This window comes from Triticum aestivum, chromosome 7A (genome assembly GCF_018294505.1).
Source record: "Triticum aestivum cultivar Chinese Spring chromosome 7A, IWGSC CS RefSeq v2.1, whole genome shotgun sequence".
Taxonomy (NCBI): domain Eukaryota; kingdom Viridiplantae; phylum Streptophyta; class Magnoliopsida; order Poales; family Poaceae; genus Triticum; species Triticum aestivum.
This window is the reverse complement of record NC_057812.1, coordinates 26,987,546-27,011,779: the sequence shown is the minus strand read 5'-3', so window position 1 is coordinate 27,011,779 and position 24,234 is coordinate 26,987,546. Positions and strand designations below refer to the sequence as shown.

At 45.4% G+C, this 24,234-nt stretch overlaps 2 protein-coding genes and 1 pseudogene across 2 annotated transcripts; 1 reads left to right on the top strand and 2 right to left on the bottom strand.

Moving 5' to 3' along the window:
- Positions 1-2,458: 2,458 nt before the first annotated feature.
- LOC123152879 (protein NRT1/ PTR FAMILY 2.3-like) lies at positions 2,459-6,375 on the top strand (annotated as a pseudogene).
- A 6,508-nt stretch (positions 6,376-12,883) lies between these two features.
- On the bottom strand, positions 12,884-13,417 carry LOC123151220 (uncharacterized). The gene has a single exon (XM_044570964.1). The coding sequence runs from the start codon at positions 13,343-13,345 to the stop codon at positions 13,061-13,063; it is 285 nt and encodes a 94-aa protein (XP_044426899.1). The 5' UTR covers positions 13,346-13,417; the 3' UTR covers positions 12,884-13,060.
- Positions 13,418-17,095: 3,678 nt separating this feature from the next.
- On the bottom strand, positions 17,096-23,632 carry LOC123150676 (oligopeptide transporter 7). The gene is made up of 6 exons (XM_044570510.1): positions 23,493-23,632; positions 22,835-23,414; positions 18,445-19,014; positions 18,116-18,371; positions 17,863-18,045; positions 17,096-17,750 (listed from the first exon to the last, which is right to left on the bottom strand). The coding sequence occupies exons 1-6, from the start codon at positions 23,566-23,568 to the stop codon at positions 17,133-17,135; spliced, it is 2,283 nt and encodes a 760-aa protein (XP_044426445.1). The 5' UTR covers positions 23,569-23,632; the 3' UTR covers positions 17,096-17,132.
- Between the last annotated feature and the right edge of the window lie 602 nt (positions 23,633-24,234).

Sequence of the window (24,234 nt, the reverse complement as noted above, 5' to 3'; positions counted from 1 at the left end):
CAGTCATTCTGACTGGTTCTCTTGGACCCCACTTAACAGTGCGGTGGTTCCTATGACTCAACACAAAAGAAAAAGAACTACGAAAGATCTAAGTCTTCGAGCTCCATAGGCTTCATAACGTGTCTTCTTTTGTCATAGTCTTCAATGTGAATATCTTCATATACCACCTTTGGCTTCAATGTCTTCATACATTTTTAGGGGTCATCTCTGGTAGTAAAACCGAATCAATGTGGGACTTCTACCTGTGTTATCCTGCAATTCTCACAAACACATTAGTCCCTCAACTAGGTTTGTCGTTAATACTCCAAAACCAACTAGGGGTGGCACTAGATGCATTTACACAATGCCGTCGGCATATCTATGACATGATGAGCACTCAAGAAGTGACACATGGCAGAGGTATGTCGTCGGCACAACTTGGAACTCTGCTGATGTTACTGCCGTCAGCATACCACTGGCACGTCGCATAACCTAGTGGTGACATGTGTCTGAACAGCGTTAGACGACATGCACTCTGATTTTCTTTGTCGCCATAGATCTATGCCGGCGGCCATGAGAAAAGTCGTCGGCATAGGGTATCTATCCCGACAGCTGACAACCCTATGCCGAGGAAATCGAGGACGACGGCCATATGCCAATGGCAGCCTTTGGCGTAGTCCTATGCCGATGACCGCGGGCCATCGGCATCTATTTAAATTCCTGTAGTTGAAATAAATCCAAAAAAATACAAGCATCAGGACTTGAAGCATGATTGGCTAGTTCCATCACAAGGAACCTAACCATCTGTGGTACACTTAGTTCGCAGTAGGCCTTTCCAAGATAGTATACGTGCAAGTCTATCAAAACATACATGCATGCATACAGTGGACAACCTGGTTTAGCAGTCCAACAAAAATACATAAAATTCATCTAAAAAAAGAGTACGCACAATTCCCAAAGATAAGTGTCGCAGATGAAAAAAGTGGAACAAGGAAGTGTAAGAATTAGTAGGAAAGTATGTGGGTTGGCATGGTAGGACATAGACCGTGGTTTTTTTTTGGTATTTCATTGTCACACATCAACATCTGTATCCAACTTTATACACATATGATGGAAATATTAATACCAAAGTTTAATCAAGTATTTTTGACTGTGTCCATTTTGGATGTATCTCTCTATACAAATATTGATTTAGCGACTCAAATGAAATGCCATCGTAGCTGGATCTCTCGGAAAAAAAAACTCAAATGAAATAAGATACATAGAAAAACGTGTCAAGATATAAAATATGTATTGCAAATCTAGCCGCGCATTTTGCACGGGTCAACATGCTATTTTTTGTTATAGAAGGAAGGAAAAAGTCTAAAAAAAACCTTGAACTTATAGTCGAAAGCTAAATCAAACCCCAAACTTCTAATCTCTGAAATCAGCACACCGAACTATGTGATCCCGGTCTATTTTGAACCTTAGCCTGTTTTCAATGGGATTGTCGGTAGGTCTGGGCTGCAGCCCGACGCGACTGGGCCGGCCCACCAGGTGATTTAAAAATTTCGAGACTCAAGGGAATCGAACTTGGGTGCTGGTGCTTAAAAAACCATCACGCTAGCCAACCCAACCGACGACAATTATTTAAACAAAGAAGCACGGAATTATTTAATTACATACCACAACATGCTTTTTCTTCAAAAAGTGTTCACACTTTAAAAAATGTCCAGGTTTTTAAAAAAAGTTCTCGTTTTCAAAATTTCTTTGTGTTTGAACAAAATGTTCATTCCAATATTTTTGACAATTTTCAAGAAAACAAAAGAAAATTAAAAAAATGTTTTGAAACGTACACCTTTTTATATAAAAATGGGAACATATTTTTCAAACCTCAAAAAAATTAAATTGTGAGCACTTTCTATTTTGTTACAAATGGGAACAAATCTAAAATATTTGTTCAGGTTTCAAATTTTTCCGCACTTTAAAATTTTGTTCAGGTTTAAAAAAATTCAGTTTTTTCAAAAAATTCTTTTGGTGATTTAAAAAGGGTTCATGTTTTCAATATTAGTTTGTGTTTTTTAAAAAAGATCGCAATTCCAAAAATTCGCGAAAATGTTCGGATTTCAATTTTGTTTTGACAATTTTCAAGAAAATCTTTCATAAAATTTCTGAGATGTTTCCTAATCTCGGCGCTGTTATATGTTAAATAAAGTCGCTATTGTCTATCACATAAATAGATTGCAGTGGCAGTGGCAAGCAATACGAGTTTTGCACCGCCAAGGTCTTAAGTTCGACTCACGGTATTCAGGATTTGATTTAGCTTTTGTCTACAAATGCAAGGTTTATTTTAGACTTCCTTTCCGAATGAAAGCAGAACGTGCGGAGCAGAAGAGCGCACTTGACACGAAATATCGGGAACGAATAATCTGTAATCATGGCTGAGGTTTTGGCATACAGTGGTTAAGGCGTGTAACTGCTACGGGCGGAGTTTCGAATCATGGCAGAGGTTTTGGCCTAGCAGTGGTTAATTTTTTTTGTAACTGCTACGGGCGGAGTTTCGAATCGGGAACGAATAATCCGTAAACGAAGCCAAAGCAAGGTGGATGGATCACTATTCCCTTCATAGCTGGGACGTGCACGTGCATGCACTCTCTCTCTCTCTCTCTCTCTCTCTCTCTCTCTCTCTCTCTCTCTCTCTCTCTCTCTCTCTCTCTCTCTCTCTCTCTCTCTCTCTCTCTCTCTCTCTCTCTCTCTCTCTCTCTCTCTCTCTCTCTCTCTCTCTCTCTCTCTCTCTCTCTCTCTCTCTCTCTCTCTCTCTCTCTCTCTCTCTCTCTCTCTCTCTCTCTCTCTCTCTCTCTCTCTCTCTCTCTCTCTCTCTCTCTCTCTCTCTCTCTCTCTCTCTCTCTCTCTCTCTCTCTCTCTCTGCACACACATCGTCACTCACTCCCTGTCTAGCTTGTGTGCAAAACGTGCATGCAGCGACCATGTTGGGGCTTGGGCTTGCCGTTAACGGGACGACCAGCAACATGCTGGTGTACCTGCTCAAGGAGTACCATGTGGACGGCGTCGGCGCCGCGCAGATCACCAACGTCGTCCGCGGCTTCCTCAACCTGGTGCCCATCGCCGGTGCCATCCTCTCCGACTCCTATCTGGGTTGCTTCCCCGTCATACTTGCCGGAGCGGCCATCAACCTTCTGGTGCGACCCCTACCCAAAATACTCCCTCTGTCATCCGCTCCGAGCGCCATCTAACTCCGGATGGAGAGCGATTATAACAGAATGGTCCACGTTGCAGTTCATAGTATGGTCATCCTATAACTAGATGATACGACGCGCGTTGCAGCAGAAATTGCTTATAATGTAGTTTAATATGGTTTTGGTTACACGAAGTTGAATATTTGAATTAATAATATAAAATAAAAAATGAAATGCATAACATAATTTTAGAATAAAAATATTTATTAAATAAGTAACATAATATAATTACAACATTCGAGCCTTTTGTATAATATGCTTGCACAAAAAAACTAAAAGTACATATGATAACTTTATAACTATATATGTTTATCCAATATAAGTAACATTATGTAATTGCAATGTTTAAGGCCTTTTGCATTGATCATTGCATGTTAAGGTGTGCCTTTCAGATGTCATAGTTGAATATTGAGATAAATTTGTTAGTGGGGATCACGTACTTAGTTATAGTATAGGAACATGAACATGGATATTTGGATTAACACATAAGAAGAAAAATAGAAAATGCATATGATTGTTATTGTATAATTATATAACTACAAAATAATTATTGAATATAAGTAACCTAATATAATAAAAGCATTTGAGGCATATTCCATGCATGGTTGGACCAAAATTGAAAATACATATGATTATTGGATAATTATATAATACATAATATGATGAAAACATTGAAGTCTTTTTGCATGCATTGTTGCACGTGTTGAAATGGGCCTTTGAGGTGGAATAGTTACATGTTAAGATATATATCTTAGTGGGGAATCACCTAATTATTAGTATATCGGATGTTCCTATATATTGTTTTTAGAACATCCCTATGCATAATTACTTTTTAGTTTAAGTAATTTACAGTAGGATTCTCTTCTTATTATATTTATGCTAATAAACGTTACTCATTGTTCGATGTGTAACAAAATTATTCAAATGTTCCTATCATGTAATGTCGAGAAAAACATGCTGCTCTCTGTCTATCAAAATTATTCACACTTATAGACGGTAAAGATAAATACCAACTATATCTCATGCTCCTCTCACAAAAGGAAAGAAAACTCTCTTTAATTCAACTACCTCAATCTATATAATGATCCTTTCACATCCAATAGTGAAAGAAGTATTACAATATTCTTCACGCGTGAATATTTTGTAGATAAGAGAGGTTTGAGAAGAGAAATACTGGTTGACATGAAAGTTTATAGTGATTGCCGTTGTGTGGTGCAAATACTTAGCCGCGTGAGAAATAACTCAATATTAGCAACAATTATTTTTCTCGGTGCCAACATTCTATAGCCTTTTACACAATAAAAAAATGGATGCTCTGCAACCAAACTATTTCTCACGCACTTGAACCAGGAAGTCCTTTGCAAAAGGTCATATTTTGTTAATACTTTTTCACAATGTTATTATACAGTCTTTTGTGTTGTTCACTCTCACCGCGGCACTGCCATCCTTGCGGCCGCCACACTGCACCTCGCCGTTGGCCGACTGTCAGCAAGGATCCCCTGGTCAGCTCATTGTTTTGTACGGTGCCATCTGCCTTCTCGCCATTGGCGCTGGTGGGACACGTTTCAACATCTCGACGATGGGTGCGGACCAGTTCGAACGCAGGAGCGACAAGGACACCTTCTTCAACGTACATGGTCTTCCTCTATTGCTCCTTCATGCTCGGCGATACAGCCATAGTCTACATCCAGGACAATGTGTCGTGGGCCGTGGGCTTTGGTGTTTGCCTCACCACGTCGGCATTTGGCTTGGTCATGCTTCTGCGCGTACTCCCTTTGTTTTTTTTAGTCTCCATATAAGATTTGGTCAATGTCAAATTTTACAAAGTTTGACTAACTTTATAAAAAAAAATCATTAGCTACAATACCAAAATTATATGTTATGAAAACTAATTTCATCATTTATCTAATAATGTTAATTTCATAGTATGAATGTTGATATCTTTTCTTACAAAGCTAGTCAAACTTTACAAAGTTTGACTTTGACCAATTCTTATATGCAAACTAAAAAAACGAAAGGAATACGTTACTACCGGATGCCGGCGACAAAGGCCAGCCCGTACACAGAGCTGGCTCACGTTATCGTGGCCGCCGTGCGCAAGGGTGACATCGAAGTTAGTGGCGCGCATGGCGGTGTGCAGTACAACGTGGGCAATGGCACCGTCGTGGACTCCGCCGGCGACGGGGCACCAAGTAAAAGCTTAAGGTAAGTACTCCCTCTGTAAAAAAATAATATAAAAGCATTTAGATCACTAAAAAACACGCTCTTATATTTCTTTACAGCGGGAGTATTTAGGTGGCATTCCGTAGTTACACTGGATTGATGCATCATTTGCTGTATCTTGTTGTTGTAGATTTCTGAACCGAGCCGCCATGATCACTGCAAGCGACGGCTCTGGGTCCGGGGATGCGTTGGCTGGCACCTGGAGGTTGTGCACGGTGCAACAAGTGGAGGACCTCAAGGCCCTCGTCGGCGTCTTCCCGCTGTGGTCCTCCGGCATAATGTTGTTCATGTCGATCGGCGTGATGATCGGCATGATCATCCTGCAGGCACTCGCTCTGGACCGCTCCGTCGGGCCACACTAGTTCAGCATCCCGGTGGGGTCAGTCGCTGTCAGCTGCCGCGTCTCGTTCATCGCGGCTACCCTTGTCCTGGACCGCGCCATCTTCCCTCTCTGGCGCAGGATCACCGGCGGCACGCCACCGACCGCACTGCAACGCGCGGGCACCGGCCACGTTTTGAACGTCATTGCCATAGTCGCCACCGCGCTGGTGGAGCGCGGAGACTTGCGCAACCCGGCGTGCCCATGTCCGTGATGTGGCTGCTGTTCCCGCTGGGCATCGTCGGAGTCAGGGAGGCCCTGCACTTCCCTGGGAGCATGGCCTTCTACTACCAGGAGTTCCCCGAGACGCTGCGGAGCCTGGCTACGGCAATGGCGCCCATGCTCGTCGCGCTGGGGTTCTTCTTGAGCACCATGTTCATGGACGTGGTGACGCGGGTCACGGCGTGGCTGCCGGAGAACATCGACCACGGGAGGCTGGACAACGTGTACTGGACACTTGCGGCAATGGGGACACTCAACCTTGCGTACTTCCTCGCCTGCGCCAGGCAGGCGAGGAAGTACGCAAGATACAAGTACCACAACAGAGCGGCAACGTAGAAATTCAACCTTGTGTGAGTTGCTTGTCTACGAAATTTAGAAGGGCTACCTCTTCGTGTGAGTTGCACCTTCCTACTTCACAACAAAGTGAACAAAATGGATGAAACTTCGTAGTAAGGATGAACTATCTAATAACTAGTATAACGCCCGTGCGTTGCCACGGGCTCTTTAAAATTTATAATCAGTATTTTTCATTTATCATCCCCTCATATTGGGTGATTATGGGGTGCTCTAATTAGAAACACAACAATCAAATATTAGGAAATTTCACCGAACGAACAACAACGAATAATATGATATCTATCAAACGAATAAAATGAGGTCATATTTTTGGTCCGTCATGCACTTCTGTTGAAAAGTGCCTATCCCTTTTAGAATCAACCCACTGTTTGCTCGCACGCAAAAAAAAATACATCTCTAAAGTGGGGAACCGATCGGTGCCAAAAAGAACTCAAACTCCTATCCAATCTCGACTTCGTGCTCTTCCACTTCCATTGATAAAGATGGGACGTCAAGGGTTTCATCATGATGACCTCGAGCAGCCGCCGACATCCCTCCTCACATCTACCCCTACCCCCTGCTGCCGCTTGCACTGTCCTTGCTCCTCGAGGGAGCTAGGAACACAATGTTCTCTAGGATGGGCATGACCAGATCCACGAGGAGGCCACATTCTTCCATGAGAACCCAACCAAGCACACCACCCTCCGCAACCATCCAATCCCAGCCTAACAAAGTCAAGACCCGCCATCGATCCACAAATCAGGCTCGCCGCATCCAGGTTCACTGCAAGTCTGCGACGAGTCTGTAGTCGACATCTTGACTTTGGCTATCCCCACGAAAGAATCATCGGATCCTGCTTACTTTTACCATCACTTCGTCTCTTCCCAAGGCAGCGACACCACCCAGCCAATCACCACCACCGCTTGCAGCTTGCCTACATAAAATCATATGAGAAATCCCCACGGCGGTGCTGTAAGATCACCTTGGCGACCTCGACAGTGACCGACTGGTCTAAGATATAAGCTAGCCGCTCTTTGTAGAAACCAATAGAAGTAGGCATGTGACTCAGATTTGTTCTTTGGTGTGCATGCGTTTCTTGCTGCCCACCAGCTCTTGTCTACAACTCGCCTATATCTGTACCAGCTCTTGGTCTACAACTCGCCTATCTCCATGCTCGAGAATCTGGAGTGTAGTAGTTAAAAAAAAGACCAACTTTATACTCATTTGATAATTCAACGTGCATGGGCATGCACCGGATGGAATTCATGCTCTATGTAAAATCTGGAGTGTAATGACCATGGTTGATGAATGAAAGTCTTATTTCCGCAAAAAAATAAGTTAAAGGTGAATATATTCCTCATGTGTAGAGTACAAACAGAGCATATAGTGATTGAGGTGAATACATGCCAGTACTAAAATCTTCTAATTTCTTTTGATTGAATCCACGTTGTCTCTTTTCTTTCGATTCAGCAAAGCTAGTTCGAATAAATAGGATTGTCTATATCTTAACTCCTTTGCCAATTAAGCTTCAAAATTGCAGTCTGATTCAGAAACAATCGAACGATTGTGTCGTTAACTCCAGAAGATTCTCGTTAGATCTTAGGAACGCTGCAAGCCATCATATCATATAAGAATAAGATCGACAATTGATATGGACAGATCTTACTACAATCATATTACTACTACTCGCACACTGATATGGACAGATCATACAAGATCGAAGGTACGTAAGACAAGGTCCTCTAGATTACGAAAAACTGTTTGCTTCGCCTCATGTGAGACGGACCCCGAGCTATTCTTCAATGGCGCACCGCACGCACATATTTGGCGGCGAAGTAACTCGTTATCGTAAGGACGTCCCCGTCAAGCCCATCGACAGCGTCACCCTTTTCCATCTCCCCGGCTGGACCTCGCCGAGTTTCCATCGTCGACGGCCTGCCGCCACCGCATTCTGCTGCACGAAGGAGATCAACGACGGTTTAGACGTGCACGGGTGCAGCAGAGCAGATCGACCGACGGATCGGTTGACAACACGTACCGTCGCAGGCCGCGTGGCCGTGGTGGGGGGCGGCGGCGCTCGAGGTGCCCTGCGCCTCGCATTCGCAGGGCGAGACGGCGCTCGTGGCGCTGGTGCCGATCTCCTCCTCCGGACGAACGAGGAGCCAGCCGTCGAAGCTGGGCGAGGGAGCCAACGGCGGCCTGCAGCGCTGCCGGCTCGACTCCTTGCAGTAAGCGATCGCGCTCGCGACGGCCTCCTCCCTCGCCCGGGCGGTGCCGTCCTCGCCGGCGGCGACCCTCCCGTCCGGCTTCGTCGCCCGGCCCTTCCGTCTCCCGCGCCCGTCTGACCGCTCGTCCGCAGCACTGGCGCGCTGCAGATTTCTGGCGAACCTGTGCAGGCACCGCCTTAGCGCGTGGCCCTTCCGTGCGGCCGTGTCACCGCCCTCCCTCACCGGTGAGCGCGCGCTGTTCGACGAGCTGCTTCGGGCGCCGAGCAAGGAGGAGGAGGTGGACGACCTCGACGCCGGGGAGAAGCCCGGGTCGGAGGCCACCTTAGCGTCGCCAGGGCCGAACGCCGGCGACGAGGAGCTGCCCTGCTCAACGCTCGAAGCGCCGTCCGTGGGCGCTGCCGTCGCCACGGCCGGCGCCATCGCCGCCCACACGGCGCACGGGAACATCCACGCCATGACGACCTGGAAGAAATGCATGGTGATCAGGAGCACTGGGGTTTGCTTGCAGGCCCTTGTGCACGTAGTACGTCCTTGTATATATATACACACGTCGTGATTGCGATCGCGTTCGCCTCCGACTCCGGCGGTGGTTGCAGGGGGGGCACGGCGGCGTCTGCGGGCGCGTGATTTCCGAAATCCGAGATGCCACAGCGAGATTGCCAAAATCCTGTGGCTAATCTATGGAATACTCCGGCGGTTCCTTCCATATACGGAGGGAGTACTAATTAGTGCACGGTTTAATTACTCGATCGCTGATTTATCGGATGAGCTAGTAATGCGGACGGATCGCTGATTTATTACCATATTCGATATTTCCTGAGTTATGGCCTTACCATACCTGGATTGATTTATTACTATACGTGGATTAATTATGATTTATTACTATATGATTTATTACTATACGTGGATAGCCTTACCATACCTAGTGGTAATTTAAATTTATTACCATATTCGATATTTCCCGAGTTATGGCCTTATCATACCTGGATTGGTAGCCTTTGGGGTAATTTAAATTTATTACCATATTCGATATTTCCCGATTTTTGGCCTTACCATACCTGGATTGATAGCCTTTGGGGTAATTTAAATTATTACCATATTCAAAATTTCCTGAGTTATGACCTTACCATACCTGGATTGATTTATTACTATACGTGGATTAATTATGATTTATTACTATATGATTTATTACTATACGTGGATAGCCTTACCATACCTGGTGGTAATTTAAATTTATTACCATATTCGATATTTCCCGAGTTATGGCCTTACCATATCTGGATTGATAGCCTTTGGGGTAATTTAAATTTATTACCATATAATTGCCATATTCAAAATTTCCTGAGTTATGACCTTACCATACCTGGATTGATAATTAATATATGTGGATTAATTATGATTGATTACCATAAATACGTTGGGTATTGCCGGTCAGACGAGAAAAGAGAAAAACCGATGGGAGGTGGGACGAAGAAAAACCGGTTGAAAATAAACCGGTTGAAAATAAACCGGTTGAAAATAAACCGGTTGAAAGTGGGGGGGACTATTCAACCAATTCGTCCATTAGGAGTAGAGATTACCATAAATACGTTGGGTATTGCCGGTCAGACGAGAAAAGAGAAAAACCGGTGGGAGGGGCTGGTGGGAGGTGGGACGAAGAAAAACCGGTTGAAAATAAACCGGTTGAAAGTGGGGGGGATTATTCAACCAATTCGTCCATTAGGAGTAGAGATATGCACAAAGGATACATTTTAGTGTCACGACATAGGCCTGTGTTGATTGATGAGCTCAACACGACTAGCCACAATGGAAGTACCTTCAGTAGTAACTTCAAGTCCAACTCAGCAAATTTATCTATGTGGCAGTGAGTTAATGAAGAGAGAGGTAGTTCTAATAACTTAGCTAGTTACTGTAACATCACATGTTCCAATGCAGTATGATTCTATAACCTAATAGATGGAGTTTTGCATGACACCACACCTATGTTACTACCAACTATGAAGGTAGTAATATAGTCTAGAAATATATGCATGTTACTAGTGTATGTTACTCTTCATTGTGGCTAGTCTTAGTTTGTTACCACAAGTGCTTATTAATTGTTACAAAAGCCAGAAAGATCGGTTGAACGATCAAAGGCGCCGCAATAGAGATTAGAGCGCACATACTTATGCATAAAAATCTATGTACAATGCCACCACACAAATAGTCTGAAAGCACACGCTATCCATTAGTGATTGCAAATTGATGCCTTCCTTGACCTACAGTTGAGTTTCCTTTTTAGGCTCCGTTCGCTGCAAAGGTTAAGAAAACTGTGGGAAACTGAAAAACAGAGGAACGTCATGGGAATCGGCTGGTAAAACTCTAGATTAGAAGTCTGTAGGAAAGCTGAGAAGATGTGTTCGGTAAAGCAAAGGAAGGCAAAGGTATCTGTAGGTCCCACTAGTACAAAGCATGGTCAGTCTATTTTCTCATCCACTCGTTGATGCGTCCATCTGGCAGTGGTGGGGTCACACAAAGCAAGGCAATGGTGGTGCATGCAGGTCCAGCTAAGATTTCCTGTACTTTGCCTCGTGCTTCCGCCCCAAAAAAGAGCTTGCACCGGATGTTTTCTTTCCTGTAAAACTAGAGGCTACAGCAACTTTCCTTTGGATCTTGAGGAGCTCATTCCTGCACACCGAACGCAGTTTGGGAGAACTTTCCTTCATTTCTTATTCCTGCAAGTTTTCCTTTAAAATTCCTTTGCACCGAACGGAGCCTTAGTTGGTGCCCCCCCCCCCCCCCGGCGGTGCCGCGCAACCCTCCCGCCAGGAGATTACAGGAGACTTCTACCCGACAAGGAATTTCAGTGGTTGAATCATGGGGGGCAGCATCTGGTCAGAGGGTCCTGGGAGAAAGATTCCCACGATCTCCAGTTCTCCACAACACCAATGGGGAAATCGTTGAAGGGGAACCTTGCACCTCATGATGCTGACAGTGGGCTGAGGAATCGAGGCGCCGCTGACTTTGTTTGCCATGTCGCAGTCTTGATCGGTCAGTCTTGACTTTTTTTTTTGAAAAGGGGATTCCCCTCTGCATCAGATCGATGCATATGGCCTCTCTTATTAAACAAATAAACAGGTTCTGAACAAAGGTCTTACAGAAAAAGGAACCAAAGCAGCCTATAGCTCACATAGAGCATCGACTGCAAGGCAGAAATGAGATAAGCCACAACCCGGCTGGCAAAATAGCAGATAGGTAAACTAAACTCCTATCCTATTACATGATCGCCATCCAAACCGGTTGAAGATATCCCGCGCTACCGTCTCCCACCGGACAGATCCAGTAACCAAACGCTCCCTGGCCTCCGTCGGAGTGAGTAAGGACCAAGTACGGATCAGCGCCGTAGCCCGAAATAACACCTGCAAAAAATGAATATTTGTTGTCCTGTTAAAAACCAAATCATTCCTGCAATTCCAAATTGCCCATAATAACGCACATACTCCTACACGAATGTGTTTGGCTGTTTCGGACTCAATCCCAAACAGCCACGCCCCAAATAACGTGTTTATCGCTCTCGGTGGAGTAATATTAAAGGTCAGTCTTGACTGAGAAATGGTGTCCTAAACAAAGCGACATTTCGGCCTCCCCACTCTCGTCTACTAGACTCATGTTTCTCTAGTCTCCTTTCTCATGCTTCCCTTGTCTAGTGGTACCCACATATTAGGGAGAGTCCTCCCAGTGTGCCTCGTCGGTGTCCAGGACTTACTGTCAGTGATTTCGTCATGGCATATCCCTCTTCCGTTCCCTTGGGTACCTCCTCTTCAAATCCACCACCTCCATCCTCGACACCAGTCGCACCGGAGGAACAAACGGATGATCCCTCCATGGGGGAGGATCTAACAGTATGCGCCGATGCGGTAGGAGGGGGAACACGAGTCATTAGACATTGTACTATAGTAGGGGTGTCCAAGGTTCCGAAGAAAGAAAGATTGAACCGAAGGAGCCATTGATATGGCATCCTTCAATGTTGATTGAGCACAAGATGGTAATATTCTTATAGCCAAAAAGGCGAGAGTTCTGTTGAAACTTTGGAAGTTGGATTTCGAATAGTTTCATCAGTCATCACCACCATATGAGATCTTAGGGATCAAGATGAACCGTGTTTCCTGGTTTTATTACAAAATTATAATTCGTAGCTCCCTTGGACTGGGGAACTGGTTTCTTTATCTGAGAGCGAAAACATGGACATGAGATGACGTGGATTATGGACAAATATAAAGAAAATAAATACGTCAAGAAAGTTTTAAAAAATCGTTTCTTAGTTAGTCAATCATAAAAACGTCCATAACGTCAACAATTCACATGGCACTCCGGATACAACTTGACCAAATAACCACGACACGCGTATGTAACAGTACATAAATGGAAAGAATATAGAGGAAATCACACGGTGGCAGCCTCCCTAGACGCGTCACGCCTCAGTGCACGCCACCGGCGTCGTGCTTGTGGTTGTGGCCGCCGACGCCAGCGTGCTTGTGGAGGCGGTGCTCCATGGCGGCCTCGCGGTGCGCGACCTTCTCCTGGTGCAGCTGCGCCTCAGCGGCAGCGACCTTGGCCCTGCCGCGCTCGTGCGCCAGCTGACGCTCGTCGTGCGACCTCGACGTCGCCGCCTCCACCTTCTCCGCCAGCTTAGCCCACGCGATCTTCGCCTTGGCCCTCAGCGCGCTCGAGCCGTCCTTCACCTTCACCTTCGCTTGCTGCATCTCGTTGGTGATCCTTGTGGTTGGGTTTCGTGGATACTCTTGTGTTGTCTAGCTAGCTTGAGCTTCTTCTTCCTCTTTGTTTTCTTCTGGATCAGGGTGAGTTTTTATATAGGCGGAGTGGTGGTCCAGCTGGGTGAACCGTCGTGCTAAGGGTGTCGGGTGAGAGGTCCCTGTTGAGAGGTCGGCCGATAGGGACCTGCTGTCGGTCGACACGGAGGAAATAATAAATGAAAGAAACGGATGTCCAAACGAGCTGTAAATTGATACGGACCTCACGCACTAAAATATCTTACATCCAAAAAACAGATTTGTTTTAGTTCTTCTAGTATTTTTATTTATCTTATTACTGTTCATGGCGGGAACTGATGACCTCGGAGCCAAATCTCTGCTCTCCTTTGCTAGCGGTGACATGATAATGTGGAAATCTGGTAATCAAAGTGGATTTGGCCGTAACTGATTTGGACTGTGACCGGGAATATAAGTTGAAAAGTTGACATCAAAAATCTAAAAATACTAAAAGAGGCATGTGAAGTTTTTCAACTAGGAAAAACTAGTTCAGCAAAACAACAGAGCAAAGGAAAAAATGCTAAATATCATGTGGATTTTTTTTAAAAAGTATTAGTGGAAACAGTAGAATTTAAAAGATGGTTAGAAAATGCCATTGGTGGAGATTGGAGAGAAGGAAAACAAAGAGAGGAAAGATAAGCCAATATTCAATTCGGTGCCAGGGCTCATCTGCACCTAGTGAATAGTAAAAAAATCAGAGTTTTTTTTCAAATCTGATTTTTTTTGTGGTGCACGATACTCAAATGTCTGATGTTTGTGCAAAATTGTGGGGTGTTTGGCCGTTCGAGGAGCTCGTGAAAAAATAGACAAAATCGGGTGTCAACAATGTTGTTTTGAAAAGTTAAGCAACTTTTTATTTTAGCAAAGTAAAGCAGCTGAAAAGAACAGAAAGGAAAGAAACGGCTAGCTGAAAGCCCTAGTATGCTTGAAATCACACGGCCCAATTATACAGTACACTCGAGCTATAGCCCTCGTATTATCCACCCAAGGGAGAACGAAGGGGCTGTTTGGTTCTAGACCTAACCGTGTGCCACACTTTGCCATACACTGTTGCCACACTTGTCTAAGATTAGTTCTTCAAAATGAGAGCCACAAGTTGGCAAGCCTAAGAGAATCTTACCACATTTTTTGAGTGTATGTGATGTGGGACCCTAGTGTGGCTTGCCTAAGGCGTGACTTAAACCAAACGCCCATCCAAGTTGGTCAAACTTGCCTAACCTTAGGTGTGACAACCTTAGGCAAACTTAGTCTCAAACCAAACAGCCCCTAAGTTCCTCCTCATCGTCATATACACTACCGGGACCTCCTATTTGACATATTGTGCATTAAAATGATGTGCAATAACAGAATGTTCATTTATGGGATAGCGTACTTCAATGCTGCCTAGAGGCTCATCCCAAGCATTTTTTTAAGTTTGTATTTTCCTATGATTTTCAAATCAGTTCCCTTCAAAAAGAACGGTCTGCTTTTTCTGGATCTATCAAAATAAACTACATACTTTTAAAAAAGTACAGAGTTTTTTTTCTAAAGTATAAAAAATGCACAAAATTTGTTTGAAAAATCTATACATTGTTGAAAAAATTGATAGTTTTGAGATATGCAAAGCTTTTTAAAATTATTTCTAACCATTTTTATCAAGATTTGAATAAATTTTAAATCTCTGAACATTTTTTACTGAATAATACGAACATTTTTGCCAAAAGCTGTGGAATTTTCAAAAACCATTTGTGAAGATTTTAAAATGGTGAGCATTTTAAAATTTATGATGTTTTGAAAATAGACATTTCCTAAAAAAATTGATCATTTCGAAAAGGAAAAAAACCTAGAAGAAGAAAAATCAAACAAGAAAAGAAATAAACATATATAAGACTAACAAAAAAACTAAAAAAAGATTGTAGAATCTTTCTAAATCTGGAAAACCCATCCCAAGAACCTTCCCAAAATAGTGAAACAGGAAAAGCAATTTGGGCGGGCCCAATTTTGCTCCGTTTATTTGTTATCACAATATTCTGTCGCAAAGCGCGCCAAAAAGGATTCACCTCCACTATGGATCCCCTAAATAGCGGGCGCCTCTGCATCTCTCTTCCAATGAGTTCTGGCAGTCACCATTTTTTATGCAAGAACGGGTAGCACTCCCATCATTTTTTCTACGTAACTCACCCAACAAGTGTTTTTTCTCGCATTGCCTCTTACTAGATTTGTATCATTTTTTTGTTTTTCATTCTTGCAATCTTTCGCTCACACGTGACCGAAAAGAGTAGACAACTTTTTATTCCCATTTATCAGGTTGTTATTCCTTTTTTTTGTTTTCGATATTTTAGCATAGGAACACTGTCCTTAACCTGCAAATACATCTTTTAAAAACATGAACACATATTTTTGCATATGTATAAAACAGCTGTTATAAACATTTAATGATAAAATGATAGACATTTCAAATTCATGATTTTTTTTGAAAACTACATAAAAGTTTTGAACAAGCGCGACCATTTGTTTTGAAATTGTATGAACATTTTAGAAAAATGTGTTAACACTTCCTTAAGTTATTGAAAATAAAATAAAATCAGTGAACACTTTTTAAAAAGTGTTCATCATGTAAAAAAATTTCATCACATTATTGCAATTTAAAACTTGCATGTTGTAATGAAAACACATATTTGTATTTATCAATTGTCTCCGTGCATTTAATAATGTTCATTGCATATTTTTAAAAGTCATACATGATTATTTTCTAAACACTATGAAGATTTTATAAGTACATGTTGATTTCATAAAAAAAATATGATTAACATTTGAATACAACGACGAACATTTTAAAATACACAATGAGCATTTTTCCGTGAACACTATGAACAAAAAAACAACCTGCTTAAAAGAGAAAATAAGAAACAAATAATTATAATGAAATAAAAACTGAATAAAGAAAATACGATAGAACAAACAAACAAAAAGAAACAAAAGAAGAAGAAAATGAGCAAGAATTTTTTTGGCAAACAAGACCTGTCCAGTACATGGTATCTCGCGAGTGGACGAACCCACATACTCCAGAGAGGCGAAGGCGAGGAAAAGGAAATTGTTTGGTGGGATGAACTACTTGCAAGAGCACCGAAGGCGAGCGCAACTTATAAGTCACGATAAGCGAGGTATAGTCATTGCGCCACACCGCATCCACGTCGGGCCCCTCCAACCTAGTTCGATTCTCTCAGTTGTCGACCTCGCCCCATTAGCTCCACCGTGGACTAGTATGAGCATAGCACTTTTTGGTCGCAGTTAGTAGGAGAAAACTAGGTGGACGCATGAGTAGTGAAGTGGTTGCGAGTTGCTATCTGCCAACTTGCTCGAGTTATAGTGCAAAAGTCAATGTTTAGTCCCATACTGCTCATGGGAATAATAGTAGTTCACTACTTAAAAATATGCTAGCGATCAATATTTTTTTACTAGTGGTGATAAATTCAATGCAAACTACTTTCCCTAGGTTTCAAAGAATCAAGGAATCACTACTTTTACAAGCTAGAACAATAGTTAACTTGGCAGCAAAAATCTATTGGCACTAAAAATTGTTCTTTAGGAGGTTACTACCGAGGACGTTCCTGTTTTCTGATATTTTGAACAATAGAATGACACCAGCTTTCTCATCTTTGAAAGGAACAAAGATATTTTATTTACATATCAATGCATGCTTGCTCACTTCCGGAAAAAATCAGGGACCTGAGAAAAATGTTCAGTTGTACACAGGGCACCCCTTGACAACTATACCTTTAGCAGTGGGGCAAGAAGCCAGCGGACATCCATCCAAGTCATTGCCCCACCAATTCAAACTGATGTTCTCCAAGCCTAGGCACAAGTAAATTAAGACAGCCATGAACGCCAAACCTGCATCTAGTGCACCTGAGAGCAGATAATTGTGTCGTTCCCACCAGTCTCGTCGATATCTATAGACCACATAACCTGACAAAAACCCAACAAGTATCCATGTGGTGTAGTTTACAGCGGTGGCAGGCGGCATCTTGACGGTGCAACCGATCATCACAGGCATGTTGATGAGTAAGATCCAGTTCTGGCCCGGGAATGCCTTGTGTGCAAACCATACCAAGAGAGGAGCAATGGCACCTCCCAAGAAGAACCAGTTCACTGCCGAGTAAGTTCCCAAGGCCCCGAATATTCTGCGTGGGCCAATAAGACCCCATATGACCGATGCATCATAGAACACATGATCGGCGGGGCATGTCCAAGGGCTGTCCGCTGAGAGAAGCTCGATGTTGCAGATGTTGGGGATTGTGTCCATAAGCCACCACGCCGTTCCAAGGTACACAAATGCCGCAATCGATGTTCCTACCACCTGCCATTATTCCAAGAATTTGTTTCTTATTGTCACAATACAAAATGATCTTGTCTAGTCTGGTGGTGTGGAAATGACAGATAAATTATGTATATGGCTTAGTGGCGCTTACCTGAGCCATAAACATTGCCCTTGGGGGAATCTTCATATAGTGGCCCAACTTAAAATCTTGCAGAAACATCAGAGCTTGGTGCATGCTGATATACCCATAAACCTTAAAGCACATATTCGCGACGGGTCGTCCAGGGTACAAGAACCCAATGATGTACTCTGTGACGATGTTCAATCCTGGGGTCTGCATATAGTGGAATAATGTAAGTTGTGGATCCGGTGCTCTAGATCATGCAAGTTGTTAGAACCCTTACCTGGTTTGTTGTCGCCGTGATGATTCCAATTGGGAGGGTGAAGAAAAAGGCAATGGCGCATGCAAGCAGTACACCCCACCAGGGCAGCTGGAGCTGCTCGATGTAGTACTCGCAAGCAAATACAGTGGCAGCAATGCTAACAAGAAGGATGCAGATGAACCACCACTCAGGGACCTGCTTATATCTCCTCATTAGCTTTGTATGTACGTCCACACTTTTTCCTCGAAATGTTGATCTACTTAACTGCAAAATTTCTCTGGACACAAGAATCAGGACTCTTAGTTGCCACGACCATGTGATCTTGCACAACAAATTGACAGATTTTTTACCTTCCGTGGAACAGAAGAGCATGAACAATCGTCGCGCTAAGGGATGCAAAGCTAACACCGTATGTGATTGCCAAGAGAGTGCTGAGGTATAGTGGCCCGTTTCTCTCGTACGCCTCCTTGTCGAAATGGAAATGGTCGTCCACGATGGCCGAGATGTTGTACTTCTGCCCGGTCAAGGTGAAGAGATCGGCAGAGAAGATGGGGAAGGTCTGTGCCTTGTAGAAGTTAAACCAGTACCCGATGGGGGTGATTACGTACATGATGATGAAGAAGCCTGCAGCGACATTCACGGTGGCGAACCACGGGCTGACAAGAGGGCTCCCAAGGTAGCTAGAGACGGACGCCCAGTCGAGGCCGATGGCGCCAATGCCGAGCCCATGGAGGCCTGAGCCGAGCTGCTGGGCAAGCACGGAGTGGGGGAAGACACAGCAGATCCAGGAGAGGGAGGTGAGCATCTGGAACAGATAGCCCGGGAAGACGTAGTACGCGAAGCTGCAAACGAATGCCACCAGGAAGAACTGGTTGCGCGTGAAGCCGCCTTTTCGGCGCCCTTCTTTCTCATGGAGAGCCCTGACGAGAAAAATGCATTAAGTTCTTTTGAAGAAAAAATGTACATTTTCATCATATGTTTGTGTAAACTTCTAGTCTTTTATAGTAAATTACATTGGCGGTAGAACAACTAACCACATGAAAGAAATTTTCATACAACATGTCCTAAATTGCTCGAGCGACACCTCCGGTTTGAGGGAGCAAATACTCTCCAAAGGATTTCCTCTGTAAAGAAATATAAAAGCATTTAGATCATCAAAATAGTAATCTAAACGGTTTTATATTTATTTATAGAGGGATATGTTTTGGTTGCCCTATGTACGCGTCGACGAGGCGGTTTGTTAGAGTTGTGTCGAATATTGTGTACAAGGTAGGTTACAGTTGGACTATGAGTTGTATTGTGTTTACATAGGATGTGGAGTCGTGTCCTAGTAGGACACTTATATCCTAGGCCTCTCTTATATAGCGGGGGTAGACACACGATGTAACCTATGCCAACATAATAGCACCGGAACGCAGGGGAAGCCGGCGGCATGTGCCGGTGTCCAGGGCGACCGGGTGCGGTATTGTGACGGTGTCACGGGGAGGAGCGCCCGTAGTCAAGCCCCGGGGATGTAGCCATATCGGTGAACCTCGTTAACAAATCTCGGTGTTGTGCTCGTGTGATTGTTTGGTCCTTGGATGATAGACGGTATGCATCGAATTTATTCTAACAAATGGTATCATAAGCAAGGTTTGAAAAGACCGCGGATTGTTGATCTAGAGGAAACAAGGTTGATGTTGTGATCGTGGTCGCCGGGAAGTCGGGAAGCGGCGTGAGGCGAAAAGTCGATCGGGATACATCCGACTTGCTGGAAAGCGATCTGACAGCAGGCCGAGTCGGGGGCAGCCGGTCGATCGGCGGTGCGCGTGAGCCAGGCTGCATGGCGTGCTGCTGCTAGCAGTGCGTGGAGCGGGCTGGCTGGCCCAAGTGGAGTCGGCTGGTGCGTGCAGCTGTGTGGCTCAAGTGGAGGCAAAGGCCTTGTGCATGCGGCGCTGATGGTTCTGCCTGTGCATACGAGATTTGTTTGGACCAAAAGTGGACCGAGTCCACGCATGACACGGCATGAGGCAGCAGATCAATCAGAGGGAAAAAGAACGTCACGTTGTGCATCCATTGGAATTAGCATCAGGTTTTGGCAAAGCAAGTTGCACTAGTGTCAGGAGTTGAGCCAAGGGAGCAGATCACCTGAAGGCCAAAAAAAAATTTGGTGGATTGCTACTAGTGCATGGAGGCAAGACCACGCTGGGTTTTGCTCGTGTATTTTGGCGTTGCGGGGATAGCTCAGGTATTTTTTCACACAGTCAGTCATACGAAGAACCATGGCGTCAACGGGTACTACGTTTGAGGTGGAGAAGTTTAGGAACTGACCTTGGGCTATGACGGACACGGATGAAAGATTTATTGGCACAACAGGGATGCTTGAAGAGTTGCAGGAAGTCAATTCAGCTAAGATGGAGTTATCTTGTGATGGATGGAAATTCTTGGAAGACGATTTGGGAGCCTTGAGCTTGTCATGCAGCCGGACAAGTTTGGCTGGGTCGGACTAGATAGTCTGACGGATCGACGTGAGTCGGTTGGTACAGAAGATGGTGGTGGAATCGGCGCTGACGACGTAGGAGCGTGATGCTGATGGTGACCGACTTCTGGGCGTGGAAACACATGGCGCAGGCCCCGAGGGCTTGTGTGGCTTCGACAAGACTATGGCGCGAGATTGATTCAAGGTGGTGTATACCGGAGCTTGAAGTCGATGAGGCGCAAAGGGTGGACTGATCATCTACCATGGAGTCGTGTTGAAGGTGGAGCTGGATTGAGGGGCTACGGTGTATGGATCCAGAGAACCAAAGCCTATTCAGCGGCGGGTAAAAAGCGAGGGACGCGTAATTCAGACTGGAGCCCGGTGGTCTGATGAAAGCATGAAACTCGTCATCGGTCGGTGATGATCGGTGGTACACTGCAGTGGGGGTTGAGTAGTGTGGTTTTGCGATCCTTGAGACTCGACCGGGACAGCAGAGGCTCGACGCGGTAATAGCGGCGAGGCGTGCGGTACGCACGGGACATGGAGACGGGCCAGGGCTCTGGTGGTCATACATGTGGTGAGACAACTGCGAATTTGACTCGGGATGACTACAAGCAACAGTGAAATTCCTTCAATTTTCAGACATGCGGTCAAGAAAGGAGCGGTGATGTTGAGTTCAAGTAACTCTTATGTGTGACACCCAATATGTGAGTTGTTCACTTTCACGCAGGTCAGTGATCGGTGTGTGATGATGTTGACAGATACTCTAAAAGTTGAGAGCACAGACTAGAGTAAAGAGAAACTTAATTTTGCTCGAGTGTTGACTGTGGTGAGGAAAAGGAGGGACTACAAGTTGCAGGTGAAGTCACATGGAGTCTTTGGAGTAGCAGCGGTTTTCATGGGATAAGCTCAAGTCCAATGTACATGGAAGTTTGACGCATGGACGAATTCAAGGTGGTGGAGAATATTCGCCAAGGTGGAGTTTGTTAGAGTTGTGTCGAATATTGTGTACAAGGTAGGTTACAGTTGGACTATGAGTTGTATTGTGTTTACATAGGATGTGGAGTCGTGTCCTAGTAGGACACTTATATCCTGGGCCTCTCTTATATAGCGGGGGTAGACACACGATGTAACATATGCCAACATAATAGCACCGGAACGCAGGGGAAGCCGGCGACATGTGCCGGTGTCCAGGGCGACCGGGTGCGGTATTGTGACGGTGTCACGGGGAGGAGCGCCCGTAGTCAAGCCCCGGGGATGTAGCCATATCGGTGAACCTCGTTAACAAATCTCGGTGTTGTGCTCGTGTGATTGTTTGATCCTTGGATGATCGACGATATGCCTCAAATTTATTCTAACAGTCTAATGTGACAACCAGTGGAAAAATTCTCATGTGCCGCACTCGTGAGGGAGGTGACGAGGCGGTCCAACATGGCTACTGGCGGGAAAATCCTCATGTGCCGCACTCGTGCGCGAGTCGGCAGGGAATGTATCTGGTGCACCGGGGCAATTTGTGCTACCGGTGCACCGGTCATCCGTTGCACATTAAAAAATATTCGAAAAAATCCAAAAAAATATAACGCATTGACACAACATCAATGTATGTTGTCACAAAATTTTAATTCAATATTTGAAACATTGCTCGAGATATAAAAATAACAAATTTGACACTAAATAGTACGTAAGACAAGTTGGGCTTCAGTTTTGGCCCATTAGCACAATGAGGTCAAATTTATCATTTTTGTATCTTTAGCATTGTTTTGAATTTTGATTTGAATTTTTGTGACAACATACAAATTGATGTTTTGTTGATACACTAAATTATTTTCGAATTTTTTTAAATATTTTTGAATGTGCAACGGGGTTCGGTGCACGGGTAACACCAATTGTCTTGGTGCACTAGATACGTTCCCCGAGTCGCCATGGGTAATTTTGACGAAAATCCCACCAAATTATTGAGCTCCTTAGAACTGGCTACTTCCCTCCAACTCAGACCACGTGATCATGATGTAATTTTGACGTGTCATGATCCATGACAGGTAGCTAGCCAGCTATACTGGACTTTGCTCAACCAAAACAAAGAAACTCTTACTTGCAATAAGTATACTTTTCTTAATATAAGAAAATAATAATAAATAATCATGGCTTGTGAATTAAGCTCAAGCATCAACAAGTCAACCCTCTGAGGCTCTGACCAAGTACTATTAAGTTGTGTGCAATGTGATGACTAATTAGCGGTTAAAACTAATCATGTTGCTTGCCGGAGATGTGGGAAGGTGTACCTGAAGAGGGAGACCTGCACGAGGTTGGACGGCCACCACATGCTCGCCGGCTCCACGAGGTACCGCCGGAATATGCCCGCCCACCCGAACCCGAGCACCTGGGTGGTGAGCACGACGAGGAGAGAGACGAAGAAGGTGAGGTCCTTGCCGCAGAAGACGCGGACGGCGGTGACCACGTGGATGGCGTAGACGGTGCCGGCGCCGGCGTTGGCGAAGATGGTGATCAGCACGTGCTCCTTCACGTTGAACGGGCCCGGGTTGAGGGTGAACTCGTAGTGTGTGCCACGGAGGAAGGGGCGCTCCGGCAGCGCGGCCGCCATGAGCCGGCCGAGCGGCACGACGGCGACCTGGGCGGAGATGGCGGTGACGGTGAGCGGCTCCTTGCGGTACCAGAAGAACTGGTTGAGGAAGGAGAGCACGGCGCAGGAGAGGACGCCGAGGACCCACATCCGGAACGTCAGCACGGGGGTGTCCGGGTCGTCGCCCACCGGCACCGTCAGCGCCACCTGCTCGATCGGCGAGTTCTCCCCCTCCTCCTCCTCATCCCGCTCCGGCGAGCTGCGCGACGTCGACGCCGGCACTGCATGGGGAGCAGAGACCGGTTAAATGGCCAGCAGCAGCGGGAGCAGGGGTGCGTGCGTGGGCGGAAGGAGCTTACGGAGTGGGGAGGTGATGCGATCGCCATGGAGCTCCCCGTCCTCCGCTTCTTGGTGGGAGCGGGAGGAGGACGCCATGGCTACCGCGTCCTTTGTTGCGTGGCTGGCGTTCTTGTTGATCCTCCGCGGTAATTAATTCTTCTTGACCTGTGCTGTGACAGACGGTGTCGTCGCTGCATCGTACTCCCTCCGTTCCAAAATAATTGTCTTACTAGCCATCTCAAATGGACTACAACATACGGATGTATGTAGACATGTTTTAGAGTGTAGATTCACTCATTTTGCTCCGTATGTAGTCACTTGTTGAAATATCTAGAAAGACAATTATTTAGGAACGGAGGGAGTAGTTTAATTGCTATAAGAGCATTATGCGCCCTTAAGAGGGCCCTCTAAGGCTGTTTTTTAGCGCCGGCGCCGAAAAATCGACCCAATCACACTCCCAAGAACCTGTTTTTCGCTGGATTGGGTCGAAATTGACGCCGGTGCACCCAACCCGAACCCGGCGCGCTAGGGGACGCCCGGGGGCGCCGGCGCGAACGTTTTGGTGCGAAAGAGTGGCGGGACCGGCGCGTCAGCGAGACGAAGGCTGGTCGTCCTCATCGTCTCGGTTTTCCCGCGGGGAATCAATGCCAAGGCTGCCGCCGGTCAGCCTGCCATTGATTCACGGACGGCGAAGTGCGGCGACGCCGCCCCCCCTTCCGCCACGTGGCCGCCCCCGAGCCGCTATAAAAGGCGCCCCTGGCC

What these genes read in the sequence shown, in the direction of transcription:
- LOC123151220 (XM_044570964.1), bottom strand. Translation starts at nt 13,345, where the DNA reads ATGCAGCAAGCGAAGGTGAAGGTGAAGGACGGCTCGAGCGCGCTGAGG.
- LOC123150676 (XM_044570510.1), bottom strand. Translation starts at nt 23,568, where the DNA reads ATGGCGTCCTCCTCCCGCTCCCACCAAGAAGCGGAGGACGGGGAGCTC. An exon ending in GCTCTTCTGTTCCACGGAAG is followed by an intron (nt 18,372 to 18,444) that starts GTAAAAAATCTG and finishes TCTTGTGTCCAG; the next exon opens with AGAAATTTTGCAGTTAAGTA. An exon ending in GGGCAATGTTTATGGCTCAG is followed by an intron (nt 17,751 to 17,862) that starts GTAAGCGCCACT and finishes GAATAATGGCAG; the next exon opens with GTGGTAGGAACATCGATTGC.